Source organism: Chelonia mydas, chromosome 1 (genome assembly GCF_015237465.2).
Source record: "Chelonia mydas isolate rCheMyd1 chromosome 1, rCheMyd1.pri.v2, whole genome shotgun sequence".
Lineage (NCBI taxonomy): Eukaryota > Metazoa > Chordata > Testudines > Cheloniidae > Chelonia > Chelonia mydas.
Window position 1 is genome coordinate 249,270,647 of NC_057849.1, and position 20,294 is coordinate 249,290,940.

General features: G+C 41.5%; 1 protein-coding gene across 1 annotated transcript; it reads left to right on the forward strand.

The window, feature by feature from the left end:
* The first annotated feature begins 302 nt into the window (after positions 1-302).
* HSP90B1 (heat shock protein 90 beta family member 1) lies at positions 303-15,760 on the forward strand. The gene is made up of 18 exons (XM_037879741.2): positions 303-769; positions 1,300-1,399; positions 2,542-2,683; positions 2,765-2,881; positions 3,335-3,666; positions 5,585-5,696; positions 6,706-6,822; positions 7,746-7,862; positions 9,439-9,576; positions 9,668-9,745; positions 9,829-9,894; positions 10,336-10,605; positions 10,916-11,161; positions 11,560-11,696; positions 12,573-12,651; positions 12,739-12,894; positions 13,711-13,815; positions 15,485-15,760. The coding sequence occupies exons 1-18, from the start codon at positions 721-723 to the stop codon at positions 15,512-15,514; spliced, it is 2,391 nt and encodes a 796-aa protein (XP_037735669.1). The 5' UTR covers positions 303-720; the 3' UTR covers positions 15,515-15,760.
* The last annotated feature ends 4,534 nt before the right edge of the window (positions 15,761-20,294 follow it).

The following is a 20,294-nucleotide window of genomic DNA, read 5'->3' on the forward strand; positions in this document are numbered from 1 at the left end:
CGGGAACCCGCTCCCCACTCCACATTCCCTATGGCGGGAGCACCTTCCCTAGCCCTGCCCTCGTCCGGCGGCAGCATTGTTTGCCAGCAGCCCCGCGCGATTCCGGAGACCGTATTGGCCTCCGTCACTCATGTCTCACCCGCTCCCCTATAGCTGCCTCTGCTGAGGTTGTACCTGCCGGAAGTAAACGTTGCCGTAGTAACTGTCTCTAGGGCAAACATTCTGGGCGCCCCGGAAATGCTTTGGATTGATCCGGCCATGTGGAGACTTTTATCGCTTTACACCCAGCTCTCATTCGTGCGGGAGTCACATAGCCGCGGAGTCGAACATTTCCGAGTATTTAATTAAAAAAATAAATAAAAGGCAGGCAGATTAAGCTAGCTATTAAAAATGATTGGCCGACTCCTCCTACCAATGACCAATCAGAGGTAGCCACGCTCCGGCCGCAGGAAGCCGCACATGGAAGGCTCTGATTGGCAAGGACCGGACCCCGCCCCACCCTTCGGGGCTCTTCATTGGCTCTGTGTTTGGCGTGGTGCGCTCTGATTGGTGGCTGGCTGAGCGCCTTTCCCCGCCCGCGTGCCGGACAGTGATAAGGCTGGGGTAGGCGGGCTCACCTGGCTGGTGGTTTGGCAGACTCGGCGGTAGCGCTGTTCCTCTGAGCTCGAGTCGCGGGGCAGGGGCTCGATTGGTCTCTCCTGGGTCCGCATTGGCACCGCCATGAAGCCGCTGTGGGGACTCGCTCTCCTGTGTGTCCTGCTCCTAGCCTGTGAGTCGCCCGCCCGCCCGCGGGTTCTAGAAGCTTCTGGCCAGGAGCGGTTGGGGCAGGTGGCCTGAGCCTGCGCGGCCTCCGCCCGGTGAATAGGAGGGAGGGGCCGGGATCCTCGGGGTAGGGGCGCGCGGCTGTTTGAACCCGGGGAGGCGGAGGGGGGGGGTGTCTACTCTCGGGAGAACGGCACTGAGTCCAGCCCCGCCTTCCTATGGCTCCTCAGCCTCTCCGGAGGATGGCGGGATCCGCGCTGGCTCTTCTCCCTCAGGGGCCTGAGTCCCGAGGCGCTGCGCCCCGCGGTGGGGGCGGGGCCGCTTTCCGCGGCGGGGCGCGCTGGCCGGAGCTCCGTGCACCGCCTGACCGGTCATGGCGCTGGGGCTGCCGCTCGGAAAGCTCCCCGCCGCCGTGTCGCCCGCTGCGGGGTCCTGACAGGAGCCTCTTCCGCAGTGCGCGGCGCGGAAGGCCGCCCGGAGCGGGGGAGGCGGATCCGCGTTGTGGGCCATGTTTCTAACGCCCCCTGTCTCCCCCAGCGTCGGCTAGAGCGGAGGAGCCCGACGTGGACGGCAAAGTAGAAGATGACCTGGGTAAAAGCCGAGAGGGCTCTCGGACCGATGACGAAGTTGTTCAGAGGTTTGTACCTATCGTGCTGTAAAGAGCTGTGCCCCCATCGTGAAACCCTGGAGCTCCATGTGCTGGTTACTGCCTCGTCCTTCTTGCTGGCCAAGGAGTCAGTATTATGGTGGGGGAGAGGTTTGTGTTTTTAATGTGGTGTACTCCAGGGCAGCGGTTCTCAACCAGGGGTACATGTAATCCTGGGGGGAAACAGAGGTACAGGGGGTACATCGAATCATCTAGATATTTGCCTAGTTTTACAACAGGCTAGGTAAAAAGCCCCAGCGAAGTCTATACAAACTAAAATTTCATACAGTGACTTGTATATACTATACACTGAAATGCAAGTACAATATATATTTCAGTAATAGTGGCTGTGAAACTTGTCTCTTTATGTCTGATTTTTTTGTAAGCAGGTGGTTTTTAAGTGAGGTGGTGTAACCTGGAGGTATGCAAGACAAATCAGACCCCTGAAAGGGGCATGGACAGTAGTCTGGAAAGGTAGAGGGCCACTGTTTCAGGAAAAAGAGCTCTGGTTTTTTCAGTCCCTTTTATTTTAAAAAAGCAAATAACCCATGTTTTGTGGTTCTTATATGAAATGAATCCCCTTAAAAGCAGATAAATGGTAGGTAAAACATAATAGCCATGTGAAATGGTTGCTGGTTTGCACTGTTACATATTTGACTCTATCATTGACTTCCTTGGGTACCAATCAGTTTCCTTCTTTTTGCTGATGCTCCACAGGGCTATTATATTAGTACACTGACTTGTGGCAAACACATGCAGTACACTTGAAATAACCTCCATTGTATGCCTTTCCTTCTGTAGCATAGAGGTTATTGTACATTGTAACTTCAGAGTGGAGCCTACCAGGGACTAGTAGGATTTTTGCTGAATAGTAGAGAGATCCAGCCTTTATGACATCTAATGCACTCACCTGTTATCAGACTTTCCCAATAGTTTTCACACTTAGTGTTCCATAGTCAAAATCAAATCTTACAGTTCTAAACTGTCATCCTGATGCCATGGTTTGTGGAATGTCTTAGTAACCTAAGATTGGTCTGTCTGCTGTAACCTCAAATTCAGTTGCTCCTGCCACTGGACTAAACTATGTAGTAACTGAATAAGGCCTAATAAAAGATCTAACTTTGTCTCCACAGAGAGGAGGAAGCTATTCAATTAGATGGCTTAAATGCATCCCAGATAAAAGAAATCAGAGAGAAATCTGAGAAGTTTGCTTTCCAAGCTGAAGTTAACAGAATGATGAAACTCATTATCAATTCTTTATACAAAAACAAGGAGGTAAGCAATATGTTTATTTAAACAATGTCAACATATATAGTTCTAGCATAAAGTTTATCATCCCTATACATATTGTTTCAGATTTTCCTGAGAGAATTGATTTCAAATGCTTCTGATGCTCTAGATAAGATAAGGCTATTATCACTGACTGATGACAATGCCCTTGCTGGTAATGAAGAGCTCACTATTAAAATAAAGGTAAGAGCTGCTAGCTGTTAACGGTAATCTGCTGATTCTTCCAGCCATTAGTAAATACCTTTTCACTTGCCCAAGCTAATAAATTTGTATTTAACATTCTGCATATCCCAGAGTTTGTAAACTACTTCGACTAAAACCTTGGTACCCTACCATTGGTTTGACCATAAAATCCTCAAATGCCCTGTCTTAGTGTTGTAGCAAACATTTATGGCTGCCTCTGAAGTCTCTTCCTGTGAAGAGTGGCTGAACCACTGCATTGCTTCAGCAAGAGTGTCTTCCCTTATTGCATTAATGTGAATCCATGCTCTAGCCAGATTTTTGCATAGTAGACTTTCTTCATGAAGAGTCTTCTCATTACTGTAACATCTCACCTGTAACTTTCAACTTTAACAAGATGCAATGCATGCTGTCTCCAAGTGACACTTAACTGAATTTACCTTATTCATTTTCTAGTGTGATAAAGAGAAGAACATGCTTCATGTTACAGACACAGGTATTGGCATGACCAAGGAAGAATTAATTAAAAACTTGGGTACCATTGCCAAGTCTGGTACAAGTGAATTCTTAAACAAGATTACTGAAATGCCAGAAGATAGTCAGTCAACATCTGAGCTGATTGGCCAGTTTGGTGTTGGCTTCTATTCTGCCTTCCTTGTAGCAGACAGAGTTATTGTCACATCAAAGCACAATAATGATACTCAACACATTTGGGAATCTGATTCAAATGAATTCTCAGTGATTGATGACCCCAGAGGAGCCACCTTAGGCAGAGGCACCACCATAACGTAAGTGTTGCAGCTGATCCAATAGTAAGCTGTTGATGTATACCTTGCTCATTAGCATGTTCTCTGCATTATGAATAGGGCCCTAGCAAATTCATGGTCCATTTTGCTCAATTTCAGTCATATGATTTAAGCTATTTATTTAAAACTGAAATTTCAGTATTAGAATTGTAGGGGTCCTTACCCAACAAGGAGTTGTGTGGGGTTTGCAAGGTTACTGTAAGAGTGTAGCAGTACCGCAACCCCCTACTTCTGCGCTGCTGCCCGTGGCGGCTCTGCCTTCAACCCCCCTGCAACTCCATGTTGGGTCAGGATCCCCAATTTGAGAAACTTGGGTCTCCCCTGTGAAATCAGTATAGTATATGGGGTAAAAGCATACAAAAGAGCAGACTTTGTGGTCAGTGATGCGTTTTTCATGGCCGTGAATATGATAGGACGCTAACTATGAATCCTGTGCAGTAACTCTTCATTTATAGTGTCCTTAGCCTGGAATAAGTGCTTTTCCTGAATAGGAATGACTTCCTGAATCAAAGCCATGGTTTAGGGACTTGAAAATAACTACTGACTAAAGGTGTTTGCGTTTTTTTGCCAATTTTTCACTTTCTTGCATAGCTTAAGGATGTGATGAGATATTAACAGGTATGCTTGGTCATGCTTGATTTCTAGTTTTCACAAACTTGGAATTTGTTTTAGTTCAGCTACATTAGCTGAAAAAGTACATACTACAGTACTCTTGCTAAACTGCTAGTGTCTTCTAAAGTGGACTTAATGATGGAGAAGAGTGGACTAGAACAAACGAAGTGCCTGCGAACTTAAATACTTTAATAGCTGCAGTCAATTTCTGTGGTCCACATTGACAAAGAACTTTGTGCTAAGCTCTGGTATAGGTTAATGCATAGTGTAGAGAATAACGAATGATCCCTTCAGAGCTGATCTCCATACTTGTACTGCTCTGACATAACTGGCTACTGTGTTGGCTGTCCTTTCTGCTAATACAGTTGGCTTGCTCTTCCTATCTGAGGCTTATCAAACTTGAATAGCAAGAACCACAAACAGAAACATGCCATTTTCAATTTTGTCAAACTTTCCATTAACTTCAAGTGGTTAAATCTTAAATTTTTGTCTGTTACTGCATATAAAAATTGAAAATGCACGATTAAGGTCTCTACCTTTTCTCCTGTTCACTTAATACACTTCAGATTTTACTAAGAGAAAGCACTTCCTAGTCCTGATAGCTTGAGTTGCAAGTACTGCTAGGAAGACTTTCCCCAACTTAATGTGGTGGAAAAAATGAAACAAGTGCTAAATGTAGTAGTTCCTCTTAAATAAGGCCAAACTACCTGACAATAAAAATCCCTCTGAGCAGCCAATTTCAGTTATACTCTGGGACTGGCTTGGTGTGCAGCTCATGGATTAGAGGGTGACTCAACATTCTCCAGTGGACCCTTTCTCTTCATTTGCAGTATGTTTCTTTGGTGCAGCTGATTTAAGTTTTTGTTTGTAAGAATGCTAGATTTGTTGGGAGATCCTCAACTAGAATTTTTTTTGACACGCTTCTCCCTCCTTCTCCCCCCCACCCCCACTCTGAAGTCTAGTAAATGATGTAGAATTGGTTTCAAACAATGATTATGCTAAACTGATTCGTCTTTAAATGCAGTTTTCTAAAGCTGTTCTAGTCTGCTTTGTTGGGCTTCCATGGTTGGAACAGCTATAATGGTACTGCTTTTCCTCTGGAAAAAGACAGGAGAGCAAAGGAGCAGAGTTGACTTAGTCCCAATTTAGTTGAAACTTTCCCAAGGGACTGTCCACTGTTTGGGTGTTCTGATACACACTAGATTCTTCAAAATATTTATGCATAGATTCAAATAGCAAAATTGTATTGAAATACTAGCCTGTCTAACGCTTGTACTGTCTTCTTCAGACTTGTCTTGAAGGAGGAGGCATCTGACTATCTTGAGCTGGATACAATTAAAAATCTAGTCAAGAAATATTCACAGTTCATTAACTTCCCTATATATGTGTGGAGCAGCAAGGTAAATAGCTCTAACTCTTAACTAGTTGAAACTTGTGCTGTGTGTATATATAATGAATGTAAAGGCTTGAAATATCCATTTCCTGATAGGGTGCCCTCATTCATCACAGAATTTCCTGAGCTGGCTGTTCTACAGAGCTTAAGCATCCTATGAAAGCACTTATCCTCATGGTTTCAAAAACTACATTGGTTTGTGTTTGGCTGGTGTTGGTTCTCCAAATTGACTTTTCCAAAGCAGCAGAACTGACAAGATGCTGGCCAGCTTCACTGCTCTTCAAACCTGGGGAACAGGAGAACTTATGGCAACTTTACACTACTTGTAAAAGCTGAGCAGTAGCTGAGGAAATTGGAATCCATAAGAAGGATGACTCAAAAGAGGCAGGTGAAAGGATAAGTCAGAGACCAGTCCTTTCACCTCCCCAAGTGTGGAGGGAGAGCATAACTCCCTGCTACTTCTCCCTTCAAGAAGCTACACGGTGGCCCCAGATATCTAATAGCCGGAAGCAAAACGAAAAGGTGGAAGCCTCAAGCAGAGAATGCATCATGGTGGAAATAAGTACCATGCTACTTGTAGTTTCTGGGGCTTCTCACCAGGGTATTGTTTTGGGGCCTTACTGGAGGTTCACATTCTGATGTTTTGTGTATGCCTCTGGTTAGTGTCTTTAGTGGTATAGTACAAAATTCAGACCTAATGGTTGAAAATCAACTTAGGCAAGCTTGTTTCTGCTGTAGCCCCATTCACATCTCTTGCTATTCAGTGAATTATTACATACTACTAATAATTAGAATGCAGAATACTACATGGATTATTTTAAATTATGGCAGTTGACGTGCTAGAGTTTTCATTTAAAAGAACAGCTTATTGTAGTCAAATGGTGACTAGATTTTCAAATCTAAACCCCTGGATTATCAATCATAAATCATTGTTTCATGAGGGTGCTAGGCAAGGAAAGGCTGTTTGACCAGGTTCTTCTGAAGCAAAGTGGACTTATAGTTAAGTGTTTCCACAGACTGAGACTGTAGAAGAGCCCATTGAAGAGGAGGAAGTAAAAGAAAAAGAGGAAACAGATGATGAAGCTGCTGTGGAGGAGGAGGAGGAAGAAGAGAAAAAGCCAAAAACTAAAAAGGTAAGTGGTTTTTTGCATGTGTGGGATTTGGGGGTTTTTGGGGGGGAGAGCAGGATAGACTTCAGAGTGCTAAACAACTTGGTTTACAGTTCCATGTTAAGGGGTGTAGAACCCTTTATCTTCCAGATGTGCATGATATGTTTTTAGCACCAATGGTGCCTTCTAGTAAGTTTACCATCAGTATGGTGTTAGTAGAAATCTGCTGTTAGCAAGACAGTAAAATAAAATTCTAATACACTATATTTTGATCTAACAATTGCCAAACAGCAGAAAATGTCTTCTGTTCAGAAATACTGGTAGTACCTTGTGAATGGTAGTTCCATAAGGATTTCTCTACAGAACACCTAGCCCTGTTCTCCGTCTCTAATGTATTTCTTACATTGGCAAGTAAGCTTCTGAGGGGGATCAAGAGTCTTGAGCCATTAGAAATAACACAAACTGCCAAATCAGAATAATTCCAGCAACACTACTGGAAAGCTTTTTCACCCAAACTCAGGCTCAAGAGAAATTTTAGTGTTTTGGTTTGATATAAATTCAGATAAAACATGCATAATTTCCATTTCTTGTGTACATGAGTAAATCATCATGTACATAAACCCTGAGTTATCCACTGTCAGTGACGTCCCCTTCAGTCATTCCCACCACAGTGCTTGCCATTGCATCCTACATCTTAAACTTCAGACTGTAAAACCTTCAGGGTAGGCATTATGTGCAACTTGTGTGTGCTCCTTGTACATTATGAGCACTTGGTGAAGTAACACTCTGCATGCAAAAAACTACAGAGGTTGACAATACATAAGTAAACTTTCTAACTTGAGTGAAGCAGTAACTTTCTTATGTAACTTGTACATCAATATCAGCAATGTCAGGCATAAACAAAAGAGCTGAACAATGTAGAATTGACTTTTTTTTTTCATGCACAGGTTGAAAAAACTGTCTGGGATTGGGAGCTTATGAACGATATCAAACCAATTTGGCAGAGACCATCTAAGGAAGTTGAAGAAGATGAATACAAAGCTTTTTACAAATCATTTTCTAAGGTAAATTTGATACAAGCTTCAAATTTCTATAGTACACGTCTGGTACAGTATAAGCTCAGTCTAAAGTAATGTATGGGAGGTGATGATGTGGAAGGCCAGACCCTTAAACCTACCATTAAACTTACCTTTCAGTAAAGATTCTTGTTCTGATTGAGGGAGGTGGGGAAGGGAGTGTGAGGAGTAGTGGGGAAGAGTTTGTATGATCTTTTACTCTTCGGGCAATGCTGCACCAAAATATTAAATTCTGCACAATGTTAAAATATTGTACATTACTGTCAAAATAACCCAGTGTATAGTCATGCCAGTTTCCGTTTATTTTGACAATTTATTTCAAAATAGCTGTCGGCAAGAATGCCTGTAACAATACAAAGATTCAGGAAATGTTTTTTGAGAAATAGATTTCTAGGCATATTAATAAAGAACTCTATCTTTGACAGCTCTGTTTCAGTGAAATTAAATTTCATTTAAACAGTCACACAAGTATTGTAATGATCTGGCCTAAGAGGGCAATAGCGTCCTTAAGGACTGCTTTGTGTGTCTGTCATGTCTAGTCCGAAGTTCAAGCATCTGTGTATAGTATGGCTTTTGGGTCATGCCATTGAAGTGGGATTGGGGGGGTTGGTGACTTAGCAGTAGTTGTAAGATAGCGGGTGGCTAGAATGGGAAAGGGAGAACCAAGGTAGAGTCAGGGAGTGTGCATGTGGTGGTTTTTGTGTTCAGTCATATACATGGTTTGCCAGGCAAAACCCTTTCATCTCCAGAGGCGATATGCATGCCCCCATGCCAGGTATGGGTAGGAGTGCTGGGTGCAGGGATGCAGTGGTAGATGGGATAGATTCAGGCTGGCAAGGAATATAAGATGGAGGGTGGCATCACTAGGGTCCTGTGCACGCAAAGACATTGTGTACACATAACTAATCTATTTGAAACACACAACTGGAAAAGAAGCATATGGGTGAAAATCAAATTTGGGACTGCGGGGGGAATTCTGCAGGGAACATTAAATCTGCATTACAGAATTCTAGTAGAAGTAATCTTTGCAACTGAGACATCCTACTTTTGTCATATCCCCTTGCAAATACCAGTGAAAATGCTAGTGGTTGTGTAATGGCTCTTATTACTTTTCACTAGTATTGTTTGCTTTTTCAGTTTCAATGATTGTTCCTCACTTTTGGTAGAACCAGGCTGCTCACTAATATATTAACAGGTTTCAGAGTAGCAGCCGTGTTAGTCTGTATCCACAAAAAAAGGAGTACTCCTTTTCTTTTTACTAATATATTAGTGAACTACTGGTTGCATGCTATTTAACATGGAAGTAAACTACCATAATCTGGGGTTTAAGATTTCAGTCTCAGTATTTAGTTGGCAGTCTCCTTAATCTCATTTCATTCAAATCTAGAATGAAAGGAAGATAAAATTTCCCTTCTAAAGGATATATAAATCAGTAGTAGAGTTATGCAGAGGTTTTCTATCACTGGTCCAACTGTTCTTTCCACAAGTGCAAACTCACAAGAATAGCTTTCACACACAAGCTCTAGAAAGAAACACTGACTAAATAGTAATTTTCCTTCCACAGGAACACGATGATCCTATGGCTTATATTCACTTCACTGCTGAAGGAGAAGTAACATTCAAGTCTATCTTGTTTATTCCCACCACAGCTCCACGTGGTTTATTTGATGAATATGGATCCAAAAAGAGTGATTACATTAAGGTAAAAACATAAGTATGCTGAAAGCTGGAATAAACTTAAACATCCCTCAAACGTTCCTAATACTTCTTTTATTCTTATTTTTAACATGCAGTTGTATGTCCGGAGAGTGTTTATCACTGATGACTTCCATGATATGATGCCTAAATATCTTAATTTTGTCAAGGGTGTTGTAAGTATCTTGAAGTTTTTAACTGAGTTGGCTTAAGTTACTGTTGCTTCTATTTTATAAATTCACCTTTTTTCCCCAATTAGGTGGACTCTGATGATCTTCCTCTGAATGTATCCCGTGAAACCCTCCAGCAGCATAAATTGCTAAAGGTATCTTATTTAGACATAATTTAACAAGCTACTTGGATAAATGGATAAATCTACTTCTCTAGTTAAGTAACATGATTGTAGTAAGTATGGGGAAACACAAAATACCCAAGTAGTCATATTTAACCTAGATTCTTTCTAGCCCTATCCTATCTAAATTAGGAATAAAGTAAAAAGCAAGACATCACTTTAAGTGAAAAGAAGTTAAGCTTGAAGATACAAAGTGGAATGATTCATAAACTGTTGCCACAAATTCAAAGTTTAGTACATCTTCATAGGAAGAAAATGAAAAAGAGATGGCTACAGAAGAGTAACATGAGAACTGAGGTGGTACTTAACAGATTCTGTTGGAGCATTCTTTGTAGTAGCTTCAAACGATTGGTTGTGCTCAGTGTTTATGTAACAGTATGGGTGAGCTTGCTATTTTGTCTCTGGAATTCTTAGGTTATTAGGAAGAAACTGGTTCGTAAAACTCTTGACATGATCAAGAAGATTGCTGAAGAAAAATACAATGATACATTTTGGAAAGAATTTGGTACTAATGTAAAACTTGGCGTGATTGAGGATCATTCCAACCGTACCCGTTTAGCTAAACTTCTTCGTTTCCAGTCATCTCATCATGAAAGTAACACTACTAGTCTGGACCAGTATGTGGAGAGGATGAAGGAGAAACAAGACAAAATCTATTTCATGGCGGGATCCAACAGAAAAGAGGCAAGAATAAAAATTTTTCAGTGTTATAAAGCAAAATAGTCAAGTAGCAAACCTGTCTGAGTTTAGGAATCAATCTAGTTGTAATTCAAGGTCTTACTGCTGGAAAGAGTGGCTAGGCTCAGTGTGCCATATGATTGTAGTTGCTTGTACTGTAGTATTACTGTTGCTGTTCAAGGCAACTTAGATATTAGCAGTGTCTGGCTAAAGAACTGTAACCTAAATGCCAGTTATGAAAATATTACAGCAATGGAATTCAAGAATTTAGTGCCAAGCAATATTAAACTTGTTTCTAATTAACTCGTATTTGTAGGCTGAATCTTCACCATTTGTTGAACGTCTTCTGAAAAAGGGTTATGAAGTGATCTATTTGACTGAACCTGTAGATGAATACTGCATTCAAGCTCTGCCAGAATTTGATGGCAAGAGATTCCAGAATGTTGCTAAGGAAGGAGTGAAATTTGATGAAAGTGATAAATCCAAGGAGAGTCGGGAAGCTTTGGAAAAAGAATTTGAGCCACTCTTAACCTGGATGAAAGACAAGGCTTTAAAGGACAAGGTACGAATTCAATATTCACAGTAGCATTATTCTGCATCTTTTTATATACATGTGTGCAACAATAAAAAATATGGCCTGACTAATCCTTTAATTTTTACTTTTCACCCTCATCCTCTCAGACTTAATTCATTTATTTGTCCCCCTGGGGACAAACTTTGGTTTCTATATGTAGATTGCTCACCTCTCAATGGGTTTTAGAAGACAAAAATACTAATGGGATATTAGGACTCTTATTTCCAAATTAAAGCTCTCAAGGCCACCTCTGAAGTATTTATAACAAATATAGGACTGTATTTGAATTTTACAGATTTTAGTAAAAACTATGACAACTGCAAATGTGATCTCTCAGATTACAGAGATTGAGATCCCTCAATCTCTCCTTTTTTTTTCCCCCCTAGATTGAAAAAGCAGTGTTGTCTCAACGCTTAACTCAGTCTCCATGTGCGCTGGTGGCTAGTCAGTATGGATGGTCTGGCAACATGGAAAGAATTATGAAGGCTCAGGCATACCAGACTGGGAAAGATATCTCCACAAAGTAAGCTTTCATACTTGTACATCATGGTCTACCAACACAACAGATATGAGCCACAGTTAGGCAGTCATAAATGCATATTAACAGTGCTCCATATTGACAAGAGGATTATTTTTCTTACAGGTCCATTCATTTTTACCTAGTTGTCATCTCACAAGGACTTAAGTATACACATCACTGAATTTTATAGATATTTACAGAACTTAATTTAAAGGGATCCAGTCACTTAATTAACAGCCCAAACTACAAAATTGTGTGTGTGTACATTCACTGAAAGTCTTTTTTGTATGCAGACATTCCCCTGCAGTGTTAACAATAGTGAGGCTATAGACCAGGTGGGCTTTTACTAATGGTAAAAGCAAGCTGATCAGATTCCAAAAACTCAGGCCTAGTCTTTAAGTTAACCTGTCGTTTTAATACCTTAAGTGTTTAAATTGTTTGACAAATCAGAACTTTCTGTCCACTTGCAGTAATAGTGTAAATATATGGTCTGTCACAGTAGTGACTAAGTTATTCAGAAAATATTTATAAATGTATACATTAAACCATTTAGAAGCCTACAACAAACTGAATCCATCTAGTGTCTAAGTATTGAAAGTGTTTATTGGTTTGTGACCCCCTCTTGTAGCAAGTGTAGCTGTTTGTTCACAAACTGCTACTGAAGCACAACAGACTGAATTGATAACCCGCGTCTGCACATATCAGAGTTCACACTGCTGTTCTAAGTATTACATGTAAAGCTGACTTTCTGCATTTTAGTTGTCTTCCAGAATTTGAACTTCTAGACTAAGTAAACTAAACCTTAAATATTAGAGGGCAAATTAAAAGTGGTGCTACCTTTTTAAAAAGCTAGCTACTGATGTAATTTTCTTCTTGTAGTTACTATGCTAGTCAGAAGAAGACCTTTGAAATTAACCCTAGACATCCGCTGATCAAGGACATGCTCAGGCGCATCAAGGTAAACAGAAGTTACAAAGCAATGATATGTTAACTGTTTGACTGCATGAACCCTGGTTAATGGCTCTTCCTTAATTTTCCAAATCAGGAAAATGAAGATGATAAAACTGTTGCAGATCTTGCTGTAGTTCTGTTCGAAACAGCGACCATAAGATCAGGCTATATGTTACTAGACACAAAGGAATATGGAGAGAGAATAGAAAGAATGCTTCGTTTAAGTTTAAATATTGACCTTGATGCAAAGGTGAGCTGCCTTCACTTTTGGGTAATTGGTGCTCAGAGGTCTTAATTTTCAAAGCACTTTAAAAAAAGAAAAAAAAACCTTCCCCTTAAGACAACTTGGGGTGGGGGAAGGGGTGTGCATGTATTGGTATGTCTACACAGCATTCTGGAGTGAGCCTTCAAAGTCCAGGTCAATGGATCTGGGCCAACAGGGCTTCAGCTAGTTTTTAAAATTAGCTGTATAAGCCACAGATTGAAGTTAAATAGTGCTTTGAAGTTGGGGCTATACAGCTGTTTTTAGAGCACAAGCCTGCTAGCCCAAGTCTGTCAACCCTGGCTTGGAAGGCTCACTCCAAAATACTGTGTAGATGTTTTCTAGGGAACAGTTGGGGACATAGTTAATAGCATCTAGACCCACTTGCTGTTTATCCAGCTTCTCTGCACACAAGGGTGGGTTATTAGTGACCCAGTTTTGATTTACTGGCCACATTCCAAAGATTCTCTTAAAGTCTGTCATTTTGGCACATTTTGCCCAAGTGACTTGGCACCAACTGAAGACAGTGCAGTGTGCTCTTATGCTGTACCCCAGCACTAGTCTTCTCCCAAAATTGTGGCTATATGGAGACAGCTATACTAGATGTGCCTACTGGGGAATTGCCACACTTGAAGAAATGCACATCAAGGTCTATTGGCAGGTCTTGCTACCTGAATGGTGCAAAGGCAGGTGAATGGGCCAGAAAGGTGAGCCTCTGGGCCACTTTCAGTCCTATCCATTAAGACAAGCAAATTGATCTATTGAGGATGGAATAACAAATAGCTTTATTTCACATTATCTAAGGTGGAAGAGGAGCCAGAAGAACCTGAAGACACAGCTGAAGCAGAGCAAGATGAGGAGGAGGAGGAGGAAGTAGAAGCTGATGGTGATGAGAGCGAAACAGAGAAGGTCTGTTCAGAATAACTCTTAATTACTAGTCTCTATTTCACAGATTTTTCTAAAACCAATGAAAGTAACAGATTTCAAAGTGAACAGTTTTCATGGAGCAAATAAAACATGGCTTCATTGAGGCATAGTGTAGATAAAGCTTGTGGAACTCCAATGAGTAGCAGCTTGCTTGAAGTCAAAGCATATTATAAGTTTGTTATACATTGAACTTCTCAAATGAGACTGAGATAAATCTCCATCTTGTAGTCTAAGGCTCGATCCTAAACTGGGATTTAGGCAAGACTACTTTCCTAAGGCACTTGGTGTATGCCTGTCCTAATTCTACTACATGGGAATCTACTAAAATCTTTAAATGTAGAAGAGCAGATTGGGAAGTATAACTTGTTGGAGATGGACTATTTAGCTAGTGGCTGAACTTATTTCTGACCACAGATTCAGCAAAGCTATTTCTTATTAGAATGCTAATACTTTCCAATAAAACTGGGAACTGTTTGTTTCCAGTTAATCATATTTCAGGGTTAAATTTGTTACTGAACACCCACAAATGGAATTTAACCCTCATTTTTTTAGATGTGTGCAACTATTTTAATGTAGAGGGTCACAAGCTGTGATGCTCTGGGGTTCTCCTTTCAGAACTGCAGTTGCCTACTGCTTCATTCCCAATTCTGAGGACTAGAAGTGTTGAACCAAACAGACTATATTATTGGCTCCCAGGAGTTTAGGTTGGGGAAGGGCCTCTTCCAACTAAATACATCTGTTCTCTTGGTGATACCAAGTGGAGATTGGTTCTGGTGTTCAGTCACCTACATGAAGTGGTTGGCTCCTGTAGCCTGTGTCTCTTGCCTGTAAAGCTGGAGTTAGCATGGTGGTGCTTTGCTTAATTGTATCCAAGAATCTAAGGCTGCTTTTTAATGAAGTGCTTGTACAGGAGTAGGTTGGGGGCAGAGAAACAAAGTGCACTAAGTAAAAAATTACTTCTAACAGAACTATTCCCTGTGTCTGGACTCATAGCTGCTTAAATTTATCTGCCACACCTACTCTGAGCTGCTGCAGCAATAATGTTATGGGAGGGAACTCTGTTCTGTTTTGGTTGCTAGTCCACACTATTGAATTCCTGTTAAGATCTCAACAGTCATGACCAGAAAGCCAGTAAACTTCTCAGCATTGGTAGTATTTGTAAGTCTCTTCTCCACCACCCCCAAACTGAGCAGAGATGTACCACAATCATAATTGCATTCCAAAGGTGGCCTACAGTGGGAAAAGTTGGGGTTTGCCCTTTTTGCTGATCTGATATAAAGACCCTGGAAGGCTCTTTAAAAAATTGTTCTAGATTAAATAGCAGCTCATCTTCCCCTTCACTTGGACAAGCAGACAACTGGAGCCCCTGTAGGGATGGGGTGGTCTTAAAGATCTGTCAATTATCTATCCCCTAATTAAGTTAAATGGGTGTGAACAGATACAAAATAGCTTTTTAAAGGACTAAAAATCCCTTCTGTCACAAGCATTACGAGTGCTGTGAAAATGAGATGCAAAAACTGGCCTCTGGAAGCATCCTATCATGCATGGAAGCCATGATCTTCATATACAGACAAATCTATACATCAAGATGACTAAGTCTTTTTAAGCTGTCTTGAGACTATAAACTTAACTCTCTCTCTCATCTTTGCAGGAATCCACAGATGTAAAAGATGAACTGTAAGCTGCACTCAACTAGCATCCTGTCTGGGGTGAGGGAATGTGAATTAGATTGTTCAGTTTTTCACTGTAAAATGTTGAGGGGGGTGTTGTGGGCTGAGGAGGTTTTTTTTTTAAGTTGACTTTTTTAAAACATTCCTCATGAATGTAAATTTGTACTATTTAACTGACTATTCTTGGTGTAAAATCTTGTCACGTGTACAAAATAAAAATGTTCCCAAACATAAACATAAATACTGTGTAAACTCTACACTAAAGGGCCACTGTCATCTGGCAGGTAGGCTAGCACTACTTGGTTCCTTGTTTAATAGCTGTGGGGAATATCCTGTGATATAACCTAACAGAACAGTCTTAACTAAAACTTTTTCTGCTGTCAAAGCCAGACCATTCACTTCTCTTGTGGAGAGATGCAGCATTAACCTTTTAAAGATCATACGTTTGGGCAGGGGGGAGACCAGGAGAAGCTGTAAAAGTATCACTTCAAGTACAGAACTACTGCATCTTGTTAAGGCTGACTAAATGCACTGGAGAGTCTTACCATTCAGGGTTTGAAGGGTCAGCTTCACAGCTTGCTTCAAAAGGGGTTGGGTACAGCAAATAGAAATAACTGCAAATTACATTAATAGTTCATTCATTGATTGTATAAATGTCTTCTACCTCTGCTGCACTTTGAAAGGGCTGTATATTGAGCTCCTACAATGTGTAGTAGAGCATCTGAGTGAATTTAAAACATTTTGAATCTAAAAGACAGTGCACTGATCTCAGATTATCCCCTTACTTCCCTTGTAACTTACACCAGCATTGAAAATCTTCACACTTATCTAATATTGCTTTAGAACTATACAAATCCATGCCTGCCTGTACCAAGATGAATAGACTCTCTTGCCATAATAAATGGTAGGATGTAGAAATTACTTTGTTCTATGAACTTCAGTAAGTTAAACTTGTTTCTACAATCTGCTCAGTCTGTAACAAAACACACCATCTGTCCACTTTGTACTTGAGAGCCATAAATGTGGAACACTTGTCTTGGACTTTGAAGAAGTAGACTAATCCTCAAACGTACCTGTGAGTGAGGCAGGTGGGGTTGCTGAACCAGAAAGGTGAGGTTTGTCTAAGGCCACACAGCAAATTGGTGGCATGGATGGGACTCTAGAACATGACCTTTGTCTTCATGCCTCCAGCTTCTGCTGTTTTCTTGGGGTATTGGTGTAAAAGTTTAAATAGTTGAATGATTCTGGTCATTTAAAGGTGGTAAAACCATTTAATCTTCATATAATTCCTCAGGCTCTTACACTGGTGACTGCACCTATGCATATGGTAAACACTCAACAAATCCAAATAGCTCTTTTCCTTACTATAAAATGTATTAAGTTCAGACTTCACAAGGGCTATAGGTCTCCTAAAAACTCTTGTTGCGTTGCAGTAGTGCTAGGGAGCTTGATCTCAAGGTAGGGCTCCCTATGTGCAGAACTCTAGATTCCTACCTTGAATAACTTGGTTCTCTCTGAACACAACATGCAGCTGTGGGACTTTCATAACTTGAGCAATTGTTTTCTGTGAAATTGCCAATGTAATGATTGCATAGTTTCTTGAACCCTTTAAATGAGGGTTTAATAGAAATTCTATATCAGATTAAATCTAGGGTCCTAAACTTAGATTTGTAAACCTTCTTATAAATTTCCATAAACATTTTACTGTTGGATTTTTGAAAAATACAAAATGGTCCCATACACATGCGTCAGCCTAGATCCATAAAGGTCTTAAGTGCTTAAACTCCAAACTTAGATGCCTGTTCTAACTCCTGGACTAGAGTCATTCTCACTTCCTTTCTGACACATGTTCCACCTCAGATAAATGCTTAGATGAGACTATTTCCCCCTGTGGCACTTACTAAGAATTGTGTCCAGTGGCCCACCCCAATCACTTTCACTCTTTATTGGTCCACTGTGGAAAAGCTTTAACAGGAAAAAGGGAACCCCCTATTGGAATAGCTCATACATCAGTAGTTTGAACAAGGGTCGTCTTTCTCCCTCTCTGGCAGAGATGGGAGGATTCAGCCTGGCTCTCCTATATCCCATGTGAGTGCTGTAACCACTAGGCTAAAAGTTATAAGATGGGCACCACCAATACCACCACTTTCTCTGGCCATTTTATGTGGAGGAAGACAGGAAACTAACTCATTCCCCCACCACTACCCTCAGGTATCCAAGCAGCCTGAATCACTAAACAAGGATCACCACCTCCCCGCAGCCTGGATTGAGGCAGCTATTTCAGAGAGGGACTGGGCTTAGAATACCCCTCACCTTAGCATCTCCCATTGAGTAGTTTAAGTGACTCCCAGCTTAGCATGCTGGCTTTTGTGGATTGCATTCTAAGGTATCCAACTCAGACTTTGTTCCTGTGATTTTTTTTTTTTCCCTAAGCACCTAAAAATTAAACATGGAAATGCTGAGCATCACAAAACCTAAATTCCTTCATAGATCCTAGCCAAAATCCCATCAACTGTATATGGCTGGTAGAATTGCTCAAAGCAGCTGGCACAGTTGAAGATACAGGGCAGATCTCAAATGAGCTTCCTTTGAGTGCTGCTCATACAAATTGCCTATAGTATGGACCTAGCTTAGTGCCATAACACAATAATTGATGGCTTCTAGTCCTCTAATACCTTCCCACAACTCCCCATCCCATGACTTATCGGGTTCCCAGGTTGGAAGTTAACTACATACAGATTTTTTAAGGCCAGAAGAATCTGGTTAGACCTCCAGCATAGCACAGACCAAAGGACATCACCTAGTAAACTCTGTTAAAGCCATAACTTCTGTTTGAACTACAATCAGATCTTTTAGAAAGGCATTCAGTCTTGATTTAAAGACTTCAAGTAACAGAGAACCCACCACATCCTTACATAAGTTGTTCCAAAGGTTAATTGTTAAAAATCTACTCATTTCTCAACTGAATTTGCAGTTCATTGAATGTAGTCTCTACGTGCATGCTCTCTGTGTAGCTAAGATGGTAAGATTTTTCAATAGCAGTGTCCATTGGTCAGGGCCTGTGACTCCTTGTGCTCTGAATTGAGTGCATAAGGGATGGCATGGACTGACCACTTCTTCAGTTCCTTTCTACAGCTCATGATCCAAGGTGTCCACATCTTTGGCTGGCATTCCCCATCAAATTCTTCCAGTTTTCTTGTAAATAGTTTTAGTCTTAGCTAGTTCTTATTGTTAATCATGTGTAGGATGGTTTGGGGGAAAGGGTCCTCCCATTACTCCCACCATCATTTGGAGCACATAGGATGCCCAAGATTCTAGGCTTTAAGCCCTGACTGGCCTGCCCTGGGTCATCCCAGTTAGAAACCCTCAAGAGCTGCCTATACTGTCTTGTGGAATCACATGTTCCCTCTAAGTATGAAAGCTGCTGCTCCTTTCACCTTTGGACAAAAAAAAGTCTTAGAAATTCCAATTCCACAGGCACTTAACGGAGCTCTCTATGAGGCTCCAGTCCAGTCCTGGGCCTTCCTGCTCCCCTCCAGTACCAACACACCATAGCTTCAGATAAGCTCAAGGATCTGTCTAAACAGGCATGAGGAAAGGTAAAGGTAAACACATCCTTAAGAGGGATAAATTACCTCACCTTTCTTTTATAAAGAGGACAGCCTCCCCCCTACCCTCAGTACCAAGAGGCTCCACATCCCCGTGCAAGTGTGTCTGGAGTTCATGGGGAATGTCTGTTGGCACCAACAATAGTGACAGCTAAGTGCACTCTGAAGCTGTTGACGCAAGGGGTGGGTCTGAACACTGCAAGAGAGAGAAGGAACCTTTCACTTCCTGCACTGGCAGTACTGCACTACAAGAAGACTGCCTCACACAAATTTGCACCACCAGATCGCCTAGAGTCAGGAATCCTTCCCACTATCTGCCAGACTAGCATATTCTTGAGGATCTAGCTATCTGTAGAGTTGCCAGTCCTTTCAGTCCCAGTATTGCCCAGGAATATTCCTACACCAATGTTGTGTCAGATGCCAATTCTGAGTACAAGTCACGCTGTCAAGGCTCCGACAACAGTTCACCGCTTACTGGTTCCTTCCCTCAGAGTGTCACAAGGCAGATGGTACCATCGGTTCCACCAGTGGAGTCAGGCGACTCATTCCTCCACTGAACAGGAAGTGATACCAGAAGTTTCACTAACAGTCCTGAGGTGAGAAGTGGACCCTGATAGGGCTTCCAGAGCCTTCCCAATGCCACCACATCCCCACACAGAACATTATTGGCCTAATGACCAGTGATTCCCCCATGGGGTCCTCCTCTGATCCCACTCACTGGTCATATTATAATTCCTTAAATCCCTATTTCAGAGTTCTGAATTACAAAGACCCTGGGCAACGCTTTAGACAGAGATCCCTACCCAGAGAGGATTTTCAGGCCCCTCTGCCCCCGGAAGGTTTTGGAGGAACAACCACTACCACCAGATCCACTGGCAGCACTTTCTTCTTCATGGATGAGGCAGTAGCACCAGCCACACCTTCACCACTAGAAAAAAAAGGAGTACTTGTGGCACCTTAGAGACTAACCAATTTATTTGAGCATAAGCTTTCGTGAGCTACAGCTCACTTCATCAGATGCATACTGTGGAAAGTGTAGAAGATCTTTTTATACACACAAAGCATGAAAAAATACCTCTCCCCACCCCACTCTCCTGCTAGTAATAGCTTATCTAAAGTGACCACTCTCCTTACAATGTGTATGATAATCAAGTTGGGCCATTTCCAGCACAAATCCAGGGTT